Consider the following 22,915-nt stretch of genomic DNA (forward strand, 5'->3'; position numbering starts at 1 on the left):
TAATTCTATATGTTCTCCCATGTGTCTCATTCCAACATGCTCTCCGACTCACTCAGATTCTCAATATTCTGATATATTAGGCTAGGAAGAAATTGGCACCCTGCAACTTGAAACTTCTTTTGTGGTAAATGGCCTTCAAAGTGAAAATAAGACTGGTCGGCACATATGCAACCATAAAGCCCTTTGCACTTCAGAGCCCTCTGAATGTTCCATTTTATTTAACACAACTTTATTTGAATTTTATAATTCTAAGACATTACATTTTGCATTGAGCAGTGTAAACGTTAAATGCAATGGGAACATGTGGTAGCACAATGCTGGTGTGCGCAATGGTTACAGCAATTTTTAAGGTAACAAGTAACAGGTGGTCCCACACTGTGGCTTAAGCACCTGTTAGAACACGAACAGGATGTGATTTGTTCTGTTGTACTAAAAGTTCACAATGTAAAAGTAAGCTTGGGGAGAAAGGAAGGAAAAAATTCGGTACGAGGGGAAATGTGGGCTAAAAGCCTGTATAGAGCAGAAAACAAGATTCCCAGTGGCGTAGATAAAGTGTAAGGAAATGACAAGGGAAGGCGAGTTACTAGCATAAGTAGGGTACAATGCTGCTGAGCTGGTAAGTGCCTATAAGTAGTCTATTAAGGGGACACCTATGAAAGAAAATATCCAATTAAATGATGTGAATACTGACATTTCTCTCTTGTGGGGGAGGGGATGAGTGCTTTCAGCCAACGCTGCTGACAGGTGATCTAAGAGCGTGTCCCATCTCACTGCGAGGGGATGCTTGTGGAGACCCCTGGCCTCTTCTCTGCACTGAGCTTTTCGCACTATTCCACTTGAGAAGGGCCTAGTACCAGAACCCCAGGGAGGTTAGGTATTTCGACTTCCAATGGGGGGTGATCTCATGCTTTGCTAGAATGAGGGTCAGATTAGGCAGTTTAATAGCTGCACAATCTTTGCTGGACCACTTACAGATACTAAGTGCTGGTGAGGGCCAGTCCTGTGGGGTAGATTTGGTCATGATGGTCGAGGGACTATTAATTATGTAGGCTGAATATAGTCTAAGGAGGGAGCAGGACCAAAGCATGAAGTCAGCAGACTGGGCTGAGAATCGACGGCAAGAATGTGCAGTTAGTGAGAAGCAGTTCTTAATGGTCACAGGGGAAAGATAAGGTCTCTATAGCTTATCTTTCCCCTATGGGAAAATGTGGGGGGTATCTCAAGTGCTAGGGCCCACGCTTTATGGTAGAAGGCACTTCCCGCTTCTGCTTCTCTTTCGTCCTTCAGCTGAGTTTGCATAGGGGAGGCTAGGGGAAGAAGGGCTCTATAAAATCAAGAGATATGTCTGCACCTGTGCTCCACAGTATATAAAGCTTGGATAAATGGGTGCACCTCTGGGGGAGTGTGTGAAACTGACCATAGTCTGTGCATGGTGTGTTGGATGTACTTATATAGCAAAAGGTGGCATCTGTGTAGGGTGAACTTGTCCATCAATCCCTCGATGGCTGTAAGTGTACCACTTGGAAGGTCGCCCACGGTTGTAAGGTAAGAGACTTGTGAAAGGCATAGATTCCTCGGACTAATGGGACTTTATAATTTTCAATAGGGTTTTGTGGGTTCTCCCAGCTCACCCTACATATTCTCAAATGTGCTGTCAGAATTTAATCTAAACAAGAAGTATGTATTGCGCTTTTATGGAGCTCAATGAATTCTATATACCAAGTATTTGTTGGGGCTGTTGATCGTAGGCAAGCAGATGTTCAGTCCACCATTCATATATGGATATATTATACATCACCAATTGCTACACTCTGCATAGTGCACAACATCCGTCCATTTCAGGGAATACTCCAGCAAGGCAATTGTGGAATTAGAGGCATTCTGCAGGCAAGTTCCTGTTAGAGAGATAAACCGGGCAGCTTTGTGTCCCATAGATTCTGAATGGGAAAGAACAAGGATGTGTCAGTACAACCAAGGTACCTTTAGGGAAATTCTGTCACTCCTAGTCTGCAGCCTCGTTCCGGTTACTGACCCCCCTCACCTGTCAGTCAGAAACTGCATCTTTTTTTAAACATTAAGGAACCGGAGAGGGCATGTAAACATGAAGGGCTAGGGTCGTGCCACACAAGCATGAATGCATGCGGTACAGGCACGCGAAGTTCTGCAGCAGTTTGATAATGGGTAATAGCCTAAGTGTCACCAAAAAGTAAGCAAAAACCAGCCATGTTGCATCCCTTCATTCATATATCATCAGAAACAAAAATAAATTTAACCCTGTTATTTGTAGGGGGTTTTCAAGTCAGTTACCAGTTTCCTTCGGTGCATGGTCAGTCAATTCATTTTTTATTTTTATTCTCGGTTGGTTAGCTTGACCTTTGTATACAATTCAAAAAAGTAATAACTAAAGAGCATTTAGAAAAGGGGACTAGACAGTGCACTGAAAAAAAGAAAAAGGTCTAAGAGCAGGAGGGATGAGAGGGGCGGAATACAAATGTCTGGGGCACAGGACTCTTGTAAATTATAATATATAAAAAAGAGTTACACAGTTTAGTCAGCTGTACTAGCTACATAGGTTCTCAATAGCTCAAAAGGCAAAACATACCCTAACAAGCAACAAATGAAAATGTTTTCACTTACATGTAGCCTCTTAAGAAGCATTAGTTACATGACAAATGCATAACATATATTCTCCAAAAATACACTTCTTCAATTTGAAGTTTCAAGATTACCTTTTCTTGTCAAATTTTTCCATACATTCCAGAGGTTGAATAAACTGAAGAACTTCATCCCACTGTCCATCTAGGATAAGCTGCCTAAATGTAACAGAGTGAATTACTTTCATCTTTAATAACATTTGACAAAACCTTTTTTGCGTCACAATTTTCAACAGTAGTTTCGTCAGTTAATTAGCCCGCCCTGAAAAAGCTAACACCCTGTGAGAGGGATGCTACTTTTGTAAGATCTGGGAGTTGTTCTCAGACAAGCTGTAGTCAAGTCCTTCTCCAACATACTTTAGTATACTTAAGAATAATGGGGTAGTTACACAGTAAGTAATGCGCACAGAGGCCTCTGTCTCCAAAGGTAGGTTTAACTACTTCAAGCAACACAGTGTTCGGGAACTAATGCATGCGAGATCAAAGCACATAGCAATAAGACAAAGAAAGAAAACTACCTCTGGCCAGGTATCTATTTGATTATATCGGTCTCCAATAAACATACAGTATAAAATTTTCATGAAACAAAATAAGTACTGTAAAATTGGATTAAAGATATTGTTCTGATATACTGCACAATTGTAAAACAAAAGAACTAACACAATTTGAATCAAACATAAGGAGATGGACAAAAGCACTGTGCTACACATCGCAAGAAAATTGTCAAAGGACTGCTGAGATGACACCACAAATTAATGGAAAGCATAATAAGCCATACCAGTCTACTAATATACGAGTCATCAAACTAATCAAAATAAACCATTAGGAACTGTGCATTAACGGGCCTAGAAGTCCTAAAATGCACTCTGGTTGTTGCACAATGGCAGAGCAAAAGCTTACTGTCATTAGTAAACATACACGTAGAAAATCTGTACAGCCATAAAGAACAGCTTCAAGCTATCTCATTACATGCATGCTGGCCACGATATATTCCTCTTTAACTTTTCTGATACCTGGATTTGAACAATTTAATTAAGCTAGCAAATTAGATCAAAGTCTCTAACTGATCAGAAGAACCAGGACCAGCACAGTGCAACACAAATATGGTCAGAATAAAGCTCCAGCACTACCTAAAATCTCTACACATCAGCTTTCACAGTGCAGCCACAAAGCTCCAACACATTTTCCCAAGAGTTCCTGAGTGAGTTTAACACGCTGATGATCCTCGATCACTACTGTGCAGTGCTGAGCATACTTTAACCCCTTCGCTGCCAGGCCTTTTCCCCCTCCTGTGCCGAGCCTTTTTTTGGCTATTTGGAGCACTTCGCGCTTAGGCCCTCATAACTTTTTGTTCACATAAGCTACCCACGCCAAATTTGCGTCCTTTTTTTCCAACATCCTAGGGATTCTAGAGGTACCCAGACTTTGTGGGTTCCCCAGAAGGAGGCCAAGAAATTAGCCAAAAAACAGTGAAAATTTCGTTTTTTTCAAAAAAATGGGCTGCAGAAGAAGGCTTGTGGTTTTTTCTCTGAAAAGGGCATCAACAAAGGGTTTGCGGTGCTAAAATCACCAGCTTCCCAGCTTTAAGGAACAGGCAGACTTGAATCAGAAAACCCAATTTTTCAACACAATTTTGGCATTTTACTGGGACATACCCCATTTTTATGATTTTTTGTGCTTTCAGCCTCCTTCCAGTCAGTGACAGAAATGGGCATGAAACCAACGCTGGATCCCTGAAACCGCAACATTTCTGAAAAGTAGACAAAATTCTGAATTCAGCAAGGGGTAATTTGTGTAGATCCTACAAGGGTTTCCTACAGAAAATAACAACTGAACAAGAAAAATATTGAAATTGAGGTGAAAAAAACCTCAATTTTTCTCTACGTTTTACTCTGTAACTTTTTTCTGCAATGTCAGATTTTCGAAAGCAATATACCGTTACGTCTGCTGGACTCTTCTGGTTGCGGGGATATATAGGGCTTGTAGGTTCATCAAGAACTCTAGGTACCCAGAGCCAATAAATGACCTGCACCCTGCAGTGGGTTTTCATTCTATGCCGGGTATACAGCAATTAATTTGCTGAAATATAAAGAGTAAAAAATAGCTATCAAGAAAACCTTTGTATTTCCAAAATGGGCACAAGATAAGGTGTTGAGAAGCAGTGGTTATTTGCACATCTCTGAATTCCGGGGTGCCCATACTAGCATGTGAATTACAGGGCATTTCTCAAATAGACGTCTTTTTTACACACTGTCTTACATTTGGAAGGGAAAAATGTAGAGAAAGACAAGGGGCAATAACACTTGTTTTGCTATTCTATGTTCCCCCAAGTCTCCTGATAAAAATGATACCTCACTTGTGTGGGTAGGCCTAGCGCCCGCGACAGGATATGCACCAAAACACAACGTGGACACATCACAGAAAACAGAGCTGTTTTTAGCAAAGTTCCTACCTGTACATTTTGGCCTGTAGCTCAGCCGCCACCTAGGGAAACCTACCAAACCTGTGCATTTCTGAAAACTAGAGACCTAGGGGGATCGAAGATAGGGTGACTTGTGTGGCTCGGACCAGGTTCTGTTACCCAGAATCCTTTGCAAACCTCAAAATTTGGCTAAAAAAACACACATTCCTCACATTTCTGTGGCAGAATGTTCTGGAATCTGAGAGGAGCCACAAATTTCTTTCCACCCAGCGTTCCCCCAAGTCTCCCGATAAAAATGATACCTCACTTGTGTGGGTAGGCCTAGCGCCCGCGACAGGAAACGCCCCAAAGCGCAACGTGGACACATCCAATTTTTTGAAAGAAAACAGAGGTGTTTTTTGCAAAGTGCCGACCTGTAGATTTTGGCCTGTAGCTCAGCCGCCACCTAGGGAAACCTACCAAACCTGTGTATTTCTGAAAACTAGAGACCTAGGGGAATCCAAGATGGGGTGACTTGTGTGGCTCGGACCAGGTTCTGTTACCCAGAATCCTTTGCAAACATCAAAATTTGGCTAACAAAAAAACACATGTTCCTCACATTTCTGTGGCAGAAAGTTCTGGAATCTGAGAGGAGCCACAAATTTTCCTTCCACCCAGCGTTCCCCCACGTCTCCCGATACAAATGATACCTCACTTGTGTGGGTAGGCTTAGCGCCCGTGACAGGAAACGCCCCAAAGCGCAACGTGGACACATCCAAATTTTTGAAAGAAAACAGAGGTGTTTTTTGCAAAGTGTCTACCTGTAGATTTTGGCCTGTAGCTCAGCCGCCACCTAGGGAAACCTACCAAACCTGTGCATTTCTGAAAACTAGAGACCTAGGGGAATCCAAGATGGGGTGACTTGTGTGGCTCGGACCAGTTTCTGTTACCCAGAATCCTTTGCAAACCTCAAAATTTGGCTAAAAAAACACGTTCCTCACATTTCTGTGGCAGAATGTTCTGGAATCTGAGAGGAGCCACAAATTTCCTTCCACCCAGCGTTCCCCCAAGTCTCCCGATAAAAATGATACCTCACTTGTGTGGGTAGGCCTAGCGCCCGCGACAGGAAACGCCCCAAAGCGCAACGTGGACACATCCAATTTTTTGAAAGAAAACAGAGGTGTTTTTTGCAAAGTGCCGACCTGTAGATTTTGGCCTGTAGCTCAGCCGCCACCTAGGGAAACCTACCAAACCTGTGCATTTCTGGAAACTAGAGACCTAGGGGAATCCAAGATGGGGTGACTTGTGTGGCTCGGACCAGGTTCTGTTACCCAGAATCCTTTGCAAACCTCAAAATTTGGCTAAAAAAAAAAACACATGTTCCTCACATTTCTGTGGCAGAAAGTTCTGGAATCTGAGAGGAGCCACAAATTTCCTTCTACCCAGCGTTCCCCCAAGTCTCCCGATAAAAATGATACCTCACTTGTGTGGGTAGGCCTAGCGCCCGCGACAGGAAACGCCCCAAAGCGCAACGTGGACACATCCAAATTTTTGAAAGAAAACTGAGGTGTTTTTTGCAAAGTGCCTACCTGTAGATTTTGGCCTCTAGCTCAGCCGGCACCTGGGGAAACCTAGCAAACCAGCGCATTTTTGAAAACTAGAGACCTAGGGGAATCCAAGATGGGGTGACTTGCGGGGCTCTGACCAGGTTCTGTTACCCAGAATCCTTTGCAAACATCAAAATGTGGCCAAAAAACACTTTTTCCTCTCATTTCGGTGACAGAAAGTTCTGGAATCTGAGAGGAGCCACAAATTTCCTTCCACCCAGCGTTCCCATAAGTCTCTCGATAAAAATGGTACATAACTTGTGTGGGTAGGCCTAGCGCCCACGAAAGGAAATGGCCCAAAACACAACATGGACACAACATGTTTTTTGCAAAGTGCCTAACTGTGGATTTTGGCCTCTAGCTCAGCCGGCCCGGGGGGGGGGGGGGGGCAGAAATGCCCTAAAATAAATTTGACCCCCCAACCCCCCCTGCCCAGGAGCGACCCTTGCCTACGGGGTCGCTCCCCCTGCGTGACATTGGCGCCAAAAAACAAATCCCCGGTGCCTAGTGGTTTCTGCCCCCTTGGGGGCAGATTGACCTAAAATCGACCAATCTGCCCCCAAGGGGGGCAGAAAAAGGTCTAAATACAATTTGCCCCCCAGGGGAGCGACCCTTGCCTGATGGGTCGCTCCCCATCGCTAAAAAAACAAACAAACAACAAAAAAAACACACAAAAAAAATTGCCCTGGCGCCTAGAGGTTTCTGCCCCCCCGGGGGCAGATTAGCCTAATATTAGGCTCAGGGGGGGGGCAGAAATGGCCTAAAATAAACTTGCCCCCCCCCCCCCCCGGGAGCGACCCTTGCCTACGGGGTCGCTCCCCCTGCGTGACATTGGCGCCAAAAAACAAATCCCCGGTACCTAGTGGTTTCTGCCCCTTTGGGGGCAGATTGACCTAAAATCAACCAATCTGCCCCCAAGGGGGGCAGAAATAGTCTAAATACAATTTGCCCCCCAGGGGAGCGACCCTTTGCCGATGGTCGCTCCCCATCTCTAAAAAAACAAACAAACAAAAAAAAAACACAAAAAAAAAAATTTGCCTTGGCGCCTAGAGGTTTCTGCCCCCCCTGGGGGCAGATTGGCCTAATACCAATAGGCCGATCTGCCCCCAAGGGGGCAGAAATGGCCTAAAATAAATTTGCATCCCCAACGCCCCCCCCCCAGGAGCGACCCTTGCCTACGGGGTCGCTCCCCCTGCGTGACATTGGCGCCAAAAAACAAATCCCCGGTGCCTAGTGGTTTCTGCCCCCTTGGGGGAAGATTGACCTAAAATCGGCCAATCTGCCCCCAAGGGGGGCAGAAATGGTCTAAATACAATTTGCCCCCCAGGGGAGCGACCCTTGCCTGATGGGTCGCTCCCCATCTCTAAAAAAACAAACAAACAAAAAAACACAAACTTTTTTTGCCCTGGCGCTTAGAGGTTTCTGCCCCCCCTGGGGGCAGATTGGCCTAATACCAATAGGCCGATCTGCCCCCAAGGGGGCAGAGATGGCATAAAATAAATTCCCCCCCAACCCCACCCCCACCCTGGGGAGCAACCCTTGCCTACAAGGTCGCTCCCCTTGCGTGACGGCACAAAAAAAAGATCCCTGGTGCCTAGTGGTTTCTGCCCCCCTTGGGGGCAGATTGACCTAAAATCGGCCGATCTGCCCCCAAAGCGGGCAGAAATGGCCTAAATACAATTTGCCCCTCCAGGGGAGCGACCCTTGTCCAAGGGGTCGCTCCCCATCTGTAAAACAAAAAAACAAAAAAATCCCTGGTGCCTAGTGGCTTCTGCCCCCCTAATCAAAATAGGCTGATCTACCCCCCAGGGGGGCAGAAATGGCCTAAAATAATTCCCCCTCCCCCCCCAGGGAGCGACCCCTGCCTAAGGGGTCGCTCCCTTTTGACAGTTTCAAAAGGGGGGGCAGAAAAGGCCTTCCCAAAAAAATGCCCCCCCTGGGAGCGACCCTTGCCCAAGGGGTCGCTCCTGTTGCTTGAAATTTGCGCGCAAAAAAAAAACTCCCTGGTGTCTAATGGTTTCTGCCCCCCTTGGGGGCCAATCTGCCCCCAAGGGGGGCAGAAATGGCCTAAATATATATTGCCCCCTAGGGGAGCGACCCTTGCCTAAGGGGTGGCTCCCCACCTAAAAAAAAAAGCAAACATCACAAAAAGAAAAAATAATAATAATAATCCCTGGTGCCTAGAGGTTTCTGCCCCCAGGGGGGGCAGAAAAGGCCTTCCCAAAACAATGCCCCCCCTGGGAGCGACCCTTGCCCAAGGGGTCGCTCCCTTTTGACAGTTTCAGAAAAGAAAAAAAAAAATCCCTGGTGTCTAGTGGGGTTTCAAAAGCCGGATTGCAAGCAATCCGGCTTTTGAAACCCTTTGAGAGACTTCAAAGGGAAGGAAATACATTTCCTTCCCTTTGAAGCCTCTCGGGCCTCCCCCATGGGATTGAAAGAGAAATGCAAAAGCATTTCTCTTTCAATCGCGCTGGAAAGACATGCTTCCCGCGCGATGGGGGTGACCCTGTGACTAATCAGCGCGCGCTGACGTCACAGGGGGGGGGGGGGGTTGGGGGGGGTCGGGGTGGGAGGGGAAGGGCTTCCCCTTCCATCCCTGACTTTGGGGGGTGGGGGGGGGGGGGAACCCCACAGAGGCAGCGCTAGCGCTCCCTCTGGGCTCTGTGCACAGGACGTAATGGTTATGTCCTGGGCACAGCAGCACTGTGCCTCAGGACGTAACCATTACGTCCTGGGCACAGAAGGGGTTAATGCAAAAACAACTCAAGAAAAGCAAAGTAGCCAAACAGCTCTAAGAATAAGGAAAAACACACCCATCATCAGTCTGGAATTAGCCGCTAAAACATACAGACTGGCCTAGAACAACTGTTACCCTCCCTCCATATATCAGTGGATGATTAACAGCTGGCAACACAGATACTCCTCAACCTCCCTGTAATGTAAGAACACTAGAACTTGTAATCATTTTTCAGCATCTGTAAGAATAGATGAGAAATGTAGGGACTAACTTGGGTACATCCAGTCTGTCCTCCAATGCCCCACATAACAAATGGAAAAAAGTTATGCTCAATGCTCTTTGTAAAAGGTGTTTCTGAAGGCTACTCCAGAGATCCTGCCGTGCACACTCCCTTAAAATACACTATAATTCCATACATTAGTTAGCAAAACCCCTATCAACCTATCCAACAGCAGGGTGAGATCAAGAGGACATTCTCCTATTGCAACATGATGTGACCCCCCCTTTTTAATCCTTGAAGACACTTTTGTGATAATGAATTCAGTACAAGAACATCAGTTCTGACTGGTGAGGGAATCGAACTAGGCTGCTTGCCTGGTCTGGACCACAAGGAGTGGACTTGAAGCTAATTCAAAAATGTAAAGATGTAAAGAGTATGAGGTTAATGATCTCCTCAACCATTTTCTTCTCTAAAAGAAAAGCACAGTGGGTAAGGGAACCAATGTTGTAGGAAACTAGGTTTTATTGCAGTAGCCCCCCCCCCACTGTTTGCCTGGTATTTGATACAAATTTGACTGAAGTGTACTGGGTTCCTGCTATCCAGGTCCCCAGTGTCAGTGTTCTTCTCATGGACATCGTACTGGCAGATTAGGTTTAACACACCTAGCTCTCTTTAGGTTAGAGATTCAGTCCATCATACTAGGGTATTAGGGCCTATTCCACATTTATTTCACATTTCATGTTGTTACAAGACAGCGGGGGTCTTTATATTCATTACGGTTGTTTTTACAGTTCTGCTTCTTGCATTGTTCATTATCCTTAACATTGCAGCTCATACATTTTACAGTAGATTGCAGTCTTGTTATAAAACCTATTGAAAACTTTACTGCATCTCTCCTTTATTGCCTGTGTGTGAATGAGACTTGTTGCTCATGTAAGAAAGGGGTATTCTCCATTTAACCATGAATCCCTTCTGAGATGTCACACTCTTGAGTCCATGCGTAAAGGCTGCCACAAATTACCTATTAATATTTGAGTTTTTGGTGCACTACTGCTTGTGAGCCAGGAGGGGTGGGCTGACACTTGCAACTTGTTGTAGGATTGGCCTAGTCGCCTACAAACAAAAGTGCGGTCATCCTTAAATCAGCGGTCTTGCCTAGAGCAACAGTCCAACTACAACAACCCCTCACTGATTCCAGTGATGGATTTAGTAATACATGCACCCAAAGGGCACTTTAGAGGTCTCCCCCTTTAAAACCTACCATCTACCCATGTGCTGGCTCACTAGTTGTAACTAGCATGCCACCAACAGACAGGTTTCTGACCCCAAGGGTAAGAGCCTATGCTCTCAGGCAGTCAGGAACAAAGCCTGCTCTGGCAGGGGTGTTAACACACCCTCCCAACAGGAGGGCCTGCAAAACTGCATTCCAAGGCAGGGTTCTTCAAAGAGGCCTATGGTATGCAGATCTGGCTTCCCTCAAATGGGAGATGCTGACACCCCCCTGCCCCAGGGCCCATTTTGCGCCTGGACAGGTGGGAAAATTAGTAGTCCGAAGCGTGTCCATCCTCAGGTCAGTTCCACCCCTAAGGTGAGCTGCCTGATGTGGACATAACATTTAAAAGTATGCCACTGTGGAGATGGCAGAACTAGAACTCTGGGACAGGGTTATACCCACTTCACACAGGAAGTGTTCAGATAGGGGAGTAGTGACCCCATGGGTAAGTAGCCCATTGGTTACTACCCTACACTCCCCTAACACAACTAAATTCAGTATTTAGCAGAGCCCCTGGCACCAGAAAAATCAGGTTCTTGCTGACCTACGAAGAAGAAGGACACTCAAGAGCAGCAAAAGCAAAGACTGAGGAAGAAGCACCTGACTTGGAACCAGGCCTGCCAGAATGTCTACTACTTCCATCGAATTGCACCAAAGTTGTCTCATCCTGCAAGCTGTCGATTTAGACTGGAACTGCTTCCCTGCATCTTACAGGCACTCTAAGAGAACCGTGAGGACTCCGGACCACCGAAAACCCCACACCGGAAAGCATCAATGCACCTGTGCTGCCTTGCCCAAGCTGAAGTGGGCCTACAGTGCCAGCGTGTCCCCCCCCCCATCCCTCCACAGACAAAGCCCACCTTGGACTTGTCCACTGTGGACTCCTGAATGTCGTCTGCAGCCTCTGTTCGCAGGCTGCCTCAACCATGAGTGCTCTCAAAGGTGAAAACACAGAACTTCAAGACACCTCTGCACTTGTTAACCCTGGCCCATGAATAAGGGGATCTAATATGTTCCCTCATCCCCAAGTATAGTGAAAGCTGAGAGCACTTGTTGGTTCAGCCCGACTGGCCTCCCAGTCCAACCAAGCAGCCTCTTTGTAACCGGACCAAACCCAATAGACTAACAATGGGCACCCGACACTGTACTACATCCGGCTGCTCCAGTGCCATCCGGAGTGACCTGTTGGTGTGGCCTTGTACCACGCCCCATACTTACCTTAAGTCCAGGGGATTGGTCCCATAAGTGGCTACACCACACCTGTATGCTGTATTTGTTTTTCCTGATCTACAAACTGAGGTGCACTGTTCTGAAATTTAAGGCTCTGCTCTACTGATTAAAGTGGGAGTCTTCAGTCCCCACACGCACTAGCTTTTAAGGAACAATAGCTTTGTTAAGGCAGAGTCTTGAATTTCGGAACACTGCACCTCGGTTTGTAGATTTGGATTGTCTTGGGAGTTGGTGCACTGGACTGTATAACTCTCCCCATCCTTGCTTTTTGTGACATATTTGTTTTTCCTCCATAGGATAACATTGCAAGTTCCGAAAAATGCTCGGTGTCGACTTTTTAAACCTGAAAGTATGTCTCCTGCAAAACATACTTACCTGATCATATTGATTCTGGTGCCTAAATATATATATATATATATATATATATATATATATATATATATATATATATATATATATATGGAAAATGTCACTTACCCAGTGTACATCTGTTCGTGGCATTAGTCGCTGCAGATTCACATGCTGTGTACATCCCGCCATCTGGTGTTGGGCTCGGAGTGTTACAAGTTGTTTTTCTTCGAAGAAGTCTTTTTTCGAGTCACGAGACCGAGGGACTCCTCCCATTTCGACTCCATTGCGCATGGGCGTCGACTCCATCTTAGATTGTTTTCCCCGCAGAGGGTGAGGTAGGAGTTGTGTATGCTAGTGATAGTGCCCATGCAATGGAGTGAATACGTATGTACATAATGAAGTTTAAAGTAATATATTTACAAATTTACAAATGTTCAAGATCAACTTCCAAACGGCTACAGGCTCCCAGGGAGGCGGGTGGGCGCATGTGAATCTGCAGCGACTAATGCCACGAACAGATGTACACTGGGTAAGTGACATTTTCCGTTCGATGGCATGTGTAGCTGCAGATACACATGCTGTGCATAGACTAGTAAGCAGTTATCTCCCCAAAAGCGGTGGTTCAGCCTGTAGGAGTTGAAGTTGTTTGAAATAATGTTCGTAGTACAGCTTGACCTACTGTGGCCTGTTGTGCAGTTAACACATCTACACAGTAGTGTTTGGTAAATGTATGAGGCGTAGACCATGTTGCTGCCTTACATATTTCGTTCATTGGAATATTTCCTAGAAAGGCCATGGTAGCCCCTTTTTTTCTGGTTGAGTGTGCCTTTGGTATAATAGGCAGCTCTCTCTTTGCTTTAAGATAGCAGGTTTGAGTACACTTAACTATCCATCTAGCAATGCCTTGTTTAGAAATTGGATTCCCTGTATGAGGTTTTTGGAAAGCAATAAATAGTTGTTTTGTTTTTCGAATTAGTTTTGTTCTGTCAATGTAGTACATTAGCGCACTTTTGATGTCTAATGTATGCAGTGCTCTTTCAGCTACAGAATCTGGCTGTGGGAAGAACACTGGTAATTCTACCGTTTGATTCAAGTGGAACGGTGAGATCACTTTTGGTAAAAATTTTGGATTTGTCCGTAGAACTACTTTATGCTTGTGTATTTGAATAAATGGTTCTTGTATGGTAAATGCTTGAATTTCACTCACTCTTCTTAGAGATGTGATGGCAATCAAAAATGCAACTTTCCATGTTAAGTATTGCATTTCACAAGAGTGCATGGGCTCAAAAGGTGGACCCATGAGTCGTGTTAAGACAATGTTGAGGTTCCATGAAGGAACTGGTGGTGTTCGTGGTGGTATAATTCTCTTTAGACCTTCCATAAATGCTTTTATGACTGGTATCCTAAATAATGAAGTTGAGTGCGTAATTTGCAGGTAGGCTGAAATTGCGGTCAGATGTATCTTTATTGAAGAGAAAGCTAGCTTTGACTTTTGCAATTGTAGTAAGTATCCTACTATATCTTTGGCAGATGCGTGTAAGGGTTGAATTTGATTATTATGGCAGTAATAAACAAATCTTTTCCACTTATTTGCATAGCAGTGTCTAGTGGTAGGTTTCCTAGCTTGTCTTATGACCTCCATACATTCTTGTGTGAGGTCTAAGTGTCCGAATTTTAGGATTTCAGGAGCCAAATTGCTAGATTCAGCGATGCTGGATTTGGATGTCTGATCTGTTATTTGTGTTGTGTTGTGTTAACAGATCTGGTCTGTTTGGTAGTTAGACATGAGGTACTACTGAGAGGTCTAGTAGTGTTGTGTACCAAGGTTGTCTTGCCCATGTCGGTGCTATTAGTATGAGTTTGAGTTTGTTTTGACTCAATTTGTTTACTAGATATGGAAGGAGTGGGAGAGGGGGAAAAGCGTAAGCAAATATCCCTGACCAGCTCATCCATAACGCATTGCCCTGAGACTGATCTTGTGGGTACCTGGATGCAAAGTTTTGGCATTTTGAGTTTTCCTTTGTTGCAAATAGATCTATTTGTGGTGTTCCCCACATTTGGAAGTAAGTGTTTAGTATTTGGGGGTGAATCTCCCATTCGTGGATCTGTTGGTGATCCCGAGAGAGATTGTCTGCTAACTGGTTCTGAATTCCTGGAATAAATTGTGCTATGAGGCGAATGTGGTTGTGAATCGCCCAATGCCATATTTTCTGTGTTAGGAGACACAACTGTGTCGAGTGTGTGCCTCCCTGTTTGTTTAGGTAATACATTGTTGTCATGTTGTCTGTTTTGACAAGAATGTGTTTGTGACTTATTATGGGTTGAAATGCTTTGAGCGCTAGAAATACCGCTAACAGTTCTAAGTGATTTATGTAAAACTGTTTTTGCTGTATGTCCCATTGTCCTTGGATACTGTGTTGATTGAGGTGTGCTCCCCACCCTATCATGGAAGCATCTGTTGTTATTACGTATTGTGGCACTGGGTCTTGGAAAGGCCGCCCTTGGTTTAAATTTATACTGTTCCACCATTGAAGCGAGATGTATGTTTGGCGGTCTATCAACACCAGATCTAGAAGCTGACCCTGTGCTTGTGACCATTGTGATGCTACGCACTGTTGTAAGGGCCGCATGTGCAACCTTGCGTTTGGGACAATGGCTATGCATGAAGACATCATGCCTAGTAATTTCATCACCAGTTTGACTTGTATCCTTTGATTTGGATACATGGTCTGTATCATATTGTGAAATGTGTGAACTCTTTGTGGACTTGGAGTGGCAATCCCTTTTGCTGTGTTGATTGTTGCTCCTAAGTATTGCTGTGTTTGACACGGCAGAAGGTGTGACTTTGTGTAGTTGATTGAGAAACCTAGTTTGTGGAGGATTTCTATGACATATTTTGTGTGTTGTGAACACCGTCTTAGCGTGTTGGTTTTGATTAACCAATCGTCTAGGTACGGGAACACATGTATTTGCTGCCTTCTGATATGTGCAGCTACTACTGCTAGGCATTTTGTAAAAACTCTTGGTGCAGTTGTTATTCCGAATGGCAACACTTTGAATTGGTAATGTATCCCTTGGAATACAAACCTTAGGTACTTTCTGTGTGAAGGATGTATTGGTATATGGAAATATGCATCCTTTAGGTCTAGTGTTGTCATGTAGTCTTGTTGTTTGAGCAGTGGGATTACGTCTTGTAATGTAACCATGTGAAAGTGATCTGATTTGATGTAGGTATTTAATGTTCTGAGATCTAGTATAGGTCTCAGACGTTTGTCTTTTTTGGGTATCAGAAAGTACAGGGAGTAAACTCCTGTGTTTATTTGTTGTTTTGGTAATAACTCTATTGCTTCTTTTTGTAGCAATGCCTGAACTTCTAGTCCTAGAAGATCTATATGTTGTTTTGACATATTGTGTGTTTTCGGTGGGATGTTTGGAGGGAATTTGAGAAATTCTATGCAATAACCATGCTGGATAATTGCTAAGACCCAAGTGTCTGTTGTTCTCGAGATTCTAACTAACTTTCCGACCCGAAACACGGAGCGAAAAGGAACACGTCCGAACCCGATGGCGGAAAAAAACCAATCTAAGATGGAGTCGACGCCCATGCGCAATGGAGTCGAAATGGGAGGAGTCCCTCGGTCTCGTGACTCGAAAAAATACTTCTTTGAAGAAAAACAACTTGTAACACTCCGAGCCCAACACCAGATGGCGGGATGTGCACAGCATGTGTATCTGCAGCTACACATGCCATCGAACATATATATATATATATATATATATATATATATATATGAAAGTGTGCTGGGACCCTGCTAACCAGGCCCCAACACCAGTGTTCTTTCCCTAAACTGTACTTTTGTCTCCACAACTGGCACAACCCTGGCACTCGGGTAAGTCCCATGTAATTGGTACCCCTGGTACCAAGGGCCCTGATGCCAGGGAAGGTCTCTAAGGGCTGAAGCATGTCTTATGCCACCCTAGGGACCCCTAACTCAGCACAGGCACACTGCCTCACAGCTTGTGTGTGCTGGTGGGGAGAAAATGATTAAGTCGACATGGCACTCCCATCAGAGTGCCATGCCAACCTCACACTGTCTGTGGCATAGGTAAGTCACCCCTCTAGCAGGCCTTACAGCCCTAAGGCAGGGTGCACTATACCACAGGTGAGGGCATATGTGCATGAGCACTATGCCCCTACAGTGTCTAAGCAAGACCTTAGACATTGTAAGTGCAGGGTAGCCATAAAGAGTATATGGTCTGGGAGTTTGTCAAACACAAACTCCACAGTTCCATAATGGCTACACTGAAAACTGGGAAGTTTGGTATCAAACTTCTCAGCACAATAAATGCACACTGATGCCAGGGTGCAATTTATTGTAAAATACACCCAGAGGGCATCTAAGAGAACATACCCGACTTCTAGTGTAGGCTGACCAGTTACTGCCAGCCTGCCACACACCAGACATGTTGCTTGCCACATGGGGAGAGTGCCTTTGTCACTCTGTGGCCAGGAACAAAGCCTGTACTGGGTGGAGGTGCTTCTCACCTCCCCTGCAGGAACTGTAACACCTGGCGGTGAGCCTCAAAGTCTCACCCCTTTTGTTACATGGAGGTTCAGCCCAGCCAGGGGAAATCCGGTGGGAAACCTCCGGATCCCCTTTTCTGACCGCGGCTTTACCGCCGCGGTCAGAATGGGCAGGAAAGCACCGCCAGCCTGTTGGCGGTGCTTTCCGTCGTTCACGGCCCTGGCGGGTTTTACCGCCAGGGTCGGAATGACCCCCCTTATGTTTTCCACCGGAAGCGTGAGACTTCACACTCTGCACCCGACGTCCTCGGCTCGACCTGCAGAAAACCAACACCTCAGGGAGGACTCCCCGGCGACTGCGAGCCCGTGAGTAACCAGATACGACCCCCCTGGGCCCCCACAGCGACGCCTGTAAAGAGAATCCAGAGGCTCCCCCTGACCGCGACTGCCTGTAACAAGGGACCCAACGCCTGGAACCAACACTGCACCCGCAGCCCCCAGGACCTGAAGGAACCGAACTTCAGTGCAAGAGCGTCCCCCAGGCGACCCTCTGCTTAGCCCAGGTGGTGGCTGTCCCGAGAAGCCCCCCGTGCCTGCCTGCAACGCTAGAGTGACCCCCGGGTCCCTCCATTGTTTTCAATCTAAAACTAGACGCCTGCTTTGCTCACTGCACCCGGCCGCCCCTGTGCCGCGGAGGGTGTACTTTGTGTGCCTTCTCGTGTCCCCCCTGGTGCTCTACGAAACCCCCCTGGTCTGCCCCCCGAGGACGCAAGTACTTACCTGCTGGCAGACTGGAACCGGAGCACCCCTGTTCCCCATAGGTGCCTATGTGTTTTGGGCACCTCATTGACCTCTGCACCTGACCGGCCCTGAGCTGCTGGTGTGGTAAATTTGGGGTTGCCTTGAACCCCCAACGGTGGGCTGCCTATGCCCCAAACTTGAGACTTGTAAGTGTTTTACTTACCTTCAAAACTAGCCTTTACTTACCTCCCCCAGGAACTGTTGATTTTTGCACAGTGTCCACTTTGAAAATAGCTTATTGCCATTTTTACAAAGACTGTATGTGATATTGCTTTCATTCAAAGTTCCTAAAGTATCTAAGTGAAGTACCGTACATTTAAAGTATTAACTGTAAATCTTGAACCTGTGGTTCTTAAAATAAACTAAGAAAATATATTTTTCAATATAAAAACCTATTGGCCTGGAGTAAGTCTTTGAGTGTGTGTTCCTCATTTATTGCCTTTGTGTGTACAACAAATGCTTACCACTACCCTCTGATAAGCCTACTGCTCCCCCACACTACACAAATAGAGCATTAGTATTATCTAATTTTGCCACTATCTTACCTCTAAGGGAAACCCTTGGACTCTGTGCACACTATTTCTTACTTTGAAATAGTATATACAGAGCAAACTTCCTATATTTATTGTTTATGTAAATTGGTGTAGATCTCCTTACAAAGTTTTGTGTCTCATTTAAGGACTGTTTGCCTCTAGTAGATATCTAACACTCCTCTCTGATAAGCCTAAGGCTGTTCAACCACACTACCCCCTAAAAGAGCACCTTGGGATTGCTAGAGCAAGCCCCTCTCAACTGGTAAGGGAACCCCTGAACACTTTGCCCGATACATCACATTTTGATATATCATATAAAGAGCCAGTTTCAAACAAATGTCCAAATGTAAATTCTTCAAAACATTCATGAGTACCTGCAGAGCCATTTGTGATGCTTCTCAGAAAGGAAGTCCAGGTATCAAATGTTACAAAACTAGGCAACTAGACTGAGCCTAAATTTGTAGAAACAAAAAAACATAACAAACAACCCTAAAATCACCCCACTGGCTACCTGTAAAGGTCTGATTACAATCCAAAAGACAATGCAAAGGACATTTTGGAACAGGAATTGGGGATCTGTACAGAAAATGCCACACACCCCTTAGGCCCCTACTAGGAATCTTGGTGGGTTGCTACGGTCATCATTAACGGCCTACAGGCTGCAAGTGTGAATTCAAGTAGGGTGAACCCAGTCTCTATTATTTTGTGGTTAATTAACTGAGCAGAAATAAAATGAGTAAAATTATTTGACAGCAGCATTAGAAATGGCATAAACTGTGGCATTAAGCACTTTACGAAAAAAGTAGTATTAGTGTGTTTACACTTTGAGAATCTACCAATCATAGTTTGGATCAAATGTGACTTACAGAAGGGCAGTGCTTATTTCTCTAGAACACACTCAAGACAAAAGAAATGAAAAAACAAACCATCTCCACTTTAGAAAAGCTTGAAAACTACTTTGATCAGAGCTAGACTTCACACTGGGAGCCGTCAGGATGAAAGTGTTTTCAAAGAGCGTTCTACAGCTCTCATGTCGCCCCTCGTGTAACACTGATCTCATTAATTGGCATAGTGAACCTTATTTAACAGAAGAAAATGTGCTGTTAAACAAAAGTAAGGAAAAATGCATGGTCTCAAAAACAAAGACTAAATCAAGCAAGTAGGTATCCAGTAACACAGACCAATAGCTGATTTACTTACACAAAAATGGCATATTTCTCTAATTAGATATTTCACATTTTTTCAAGAGCTAATGCAACATTCAGTAATTTCTACACTACAAAAATTAAAGGTTACTTGGCTAACACTTTTCTTTTTGTGCCCACAGACAGTGGTCACCATGCCACTTTTAACTGTCAATGATTCAAACATTCTTCGTTTCCTACAAACGTGCTGCACTGCTCGGCCCACCAAACCAATAGTCATTGCATACCTACTATAAAACAGCCTAAAGGGTTTTCCCAAAAAAGTCACCAACAGGCTTCAAAAAGTTCACAAGAAGGCCTACAGATGTAAAATCCAGTCTATCTCATATTCCCTGAATATTTGCCAATATAGTCTATAAATATTTCAAAAACAAAAGCACACTTTAAGTGATATGCCAATGCTGTGGTGGATATTTCAGAGTTTAAAGACATCCAGAATACTTTTTGAGGATACAGCTAACTTGCTGACATCAAAACACAACATTGCACTAATAGGGAAAAAAACAGGGCTCTATTCAGCCTGACTGGTCTCGTTGGCCTCCAGAAAAGGCCTAGCGTGTCACTACTGTACCCACAAAAGTACACGGTGGAGCATCTGATTATGCAAACATAGTTGATTATGTTTTTGGTCAGTTGATGCTCCTCTTTTACAAAAGAGAAGCTCTTTAGTACTTTGACTCAGAGATGAGTAAGTCATACCTCAAGAAAAGCATATCATCTGAGAAGAGACCATTTATCACACCACTTTCCTTCTCCAGGGACAGCATGCTGATGTGAAGTTTCTTTGAATTCAAGAAATCCAATATCAGTTTAGTTATCTCCACCTCTTTAACATTTATTGTTTCTTCTGCCGTCATGTTGAAAGCCTTAAAAAAAATTAAAAAAAGAGAATGATAAAGCTAATTAACACATTAGAAATGTAAGACATCATTTTGTAGCTGCTAACAACATACACATTAAAATGGTATGACAAAAAATGTGCATGAGTTTCTTTCTCTGTTAAAATAGAAAATATTGTGGATTTGTTTAAAGATGCCTGGCTTGCTGGTCTATCTTTCTACAGCTAACAAGCAGGACAAAGTCTGCAGCATATTTTGCCAGAAGTGCAAATGTGCTCATATTGTTATATTTATGTAATGTTTTCCTTCAGCATGAAGCATGTTCAGAAAAATATTGTGCAAAGAATGCAAAATATTTTGAGATTGTCAGTGCTTAATTTGAGCAGATGGCAACCTTTTGGGGGCACCCACAATGGTTTTGGAGGACCAGCAAGTATTTTTCTGAATTAGACATTTACTGAACATAAGATAAGGAAAAACAAAAAAAGCAGGAAGACAGAGGATTAGAAAAAACAGAAAATGTCAAAAAATTTAGAAAGCAGGATTCTGTAAGAGTGAGGTAAGAGGGAAGAGAGTGTATGGTATTTGGTTAAAGAGGTTTGAGGTGGATTCAAAACTACGCAGACTTTGTACTGGGCACATTTAATTGCACTGACCACAGATCTCTGAGCAGAGCCGTATGCACCAGCACTCATTCTTTTACAAATTAAGCACAGGAAGTTGTAATTGTATTTCTGGTGGATAGCTTTCATGAATGTAATGAATGTTCACACAGAAAATCATAGTGTATTTGTATTTTAGATACAAGTGCCCAGAGGGAAAGCAAAATTAAATGTTTTCATTTTCATGTAATATCTCGGTTCCCATTTCTGATGTTGACAGAATGTTATGTATTAAATGTCTCACAGTTTGTTTAAATATGATAATTGTTGGTATTGTTCAAAACCATGTGAGAAGACAAAGTTGTTGGCAATTAACTTATTTTCTTTACAGGCACACGACATGGGCACATTTTAGAGCATAATCTCACTCTCTATGAGCTAATTTTAAGAAAGTTCGTGTTGTAGGAGAATACCTTAGCACAGCACAATTGAGCTCTTTTTAGAACGCTTAATTTATGGGCACAGTTTTAATGGAAGCATATTTTAAAGAACTTTGGTCTTGTCATGCACAGAATGCTGTTGCTCAATCTAATGATTTTTTTATTTATTATGCTCTATTAATTTGACTTGCATAGTGTTTTCTTGATATGCGCCATGAGCATACTATTTTACTTTTTGCTGGTCACATTCCTACGGTAATGAGACTTATATTTACAGAACAAATCTAATACTATGAAGAGACCAAATGAGTGCTTTTTTTTTTTAAACTTTATTGAGAACAACAACAAACATACAAATCCATAAGGTCATCGATGTGCTCTACAAGTACAATACAAACATAAGAAGCAGTAAGGTCCAGTACCCAAAAGACGTGGAATTCAGCACAGAGGCAAATAGTCTCTATTAACCACAGAAGTATCCAATTCACATCAATGGGACCTCCGAGCAGGCACTACATGTGAGCTAAAACGACCTGCACATATAATTGACAGGGAACAGAGAGGAAAGAGTAGTACGGAACAAAGAGAGGAAAGGAACAGCGCAGCCGCCCGGACGCATACATGAATACAACAACATATAGTGAAATATCAGGGGAGCATGAAGATACCGCAAACACTTGGGGTGCAAATGACAGGACGTTGGTCAATAAGCAGGTCTCCAAAAAGGAGCACAGGGGGGCCCCAAATTGCCTGCGGTCGGGATCCCTCTGGCATGAGGTCCCAGTATATCTGTAGCTGGTCCTGGCAATACGAGGCATCACGTAACCACTCAGCACAGTGGGGAATCGACGTCTCCCCCAACACCTCGCAACTCTGTGCTTAGCCAATAGCAGTAGCAGTTCTATCATGTGTCTATGTGCAACCGGGAGGTCCTCGACGTATCCCAGAAGGGCAAGCTTAGGGGAGCGCGACAGCCGGGTCCCAGGCATCTCCTCAATCGCTCGCAACACCTCCGCCCAATACACGCTCAGCATCGTGCAGCTCCACTCCAGATGCAAGAAGTCCGCATCAGGGGCCCGGCATCTCACACAATGCGCTTCAGCCCGAAGGCCCATATCCTTCAGCCTACGAGGAGTATAATACAGGCGATGAAAAAATTGAAAAGTATAAAGCACAATCTGTAGTTAGGGGACAGCGCTCGCATATGCACACAGCAGCATCGCCACTCTTCATCAGAAATGATTTCCCCCATATCCATCTCCCATAGGGCTTTAGCTGTAGCCTCTGGTCCCTCCATCTCACGCTTCATACAGACATATAACCTAGTGATAAGCTTATGTGGGGATTGCGCCTGATACAGGAGCTCCAGCGCCCCACATTCCACAGGCACTGCAGGGAAGCAGGGATAGCGAGCATGTAGCATAGCGCAAAGCCTAAGGAAATATAGTCGGTGCAGCGCAGTATCGGGTACTCTGCCAAGCGTGGTCTCCAAGGAGA

The 22,915-nt window shown here is 44.5% G+C and overlaps 1 protein-coding gene across 2 annotated transcripts in view; it reads right to left on the bottom strand.

The window, feature by feature from the left end:
• WDR47 (WD repeat domain 47) overlaps positions 1-22,915 on the bottom strand; it is a 357,246-nt gene that overhangs the window by 241,590 nt on the left and 92,741 nt on the right. For both annotated transcript variants that reach the window (XM_069232387.1, XM_069232388.1), the window contains 2 exons: positions 20,237-20,403; positions 2,730-2,813 (listed from right to left, as the gene is read on the bottom strand). In XM_069232387.1, coding sequence (XP_069088488.1) covers positions 2,730-2,813; positions 20,237-20,394 — 242 coding nt within the window. In that variant the 5' untranslated portion in view covers positions 20,395-20,403. The remainder of the gene's footprint in view (positions 1-2,729; positions 2,814-20,236; positions 20,404-22,915) is intronic.

Source organism: Pleurodeles waltl, chromosome 4_2, assembly GCF_031143425.1.
Source record: "Pleurodeles waltl isolate 20211129_DDA chromosome 4_2, aPleWal1.hap1.20221129, whole genome shotgun sequence".
NCBI classification, from domain to species: Eukaryota; Metazoa; Chordata; class Amphibia; order Caudata; family Salamandridae; genus Pleurodeles; species Pleurodeles waltl.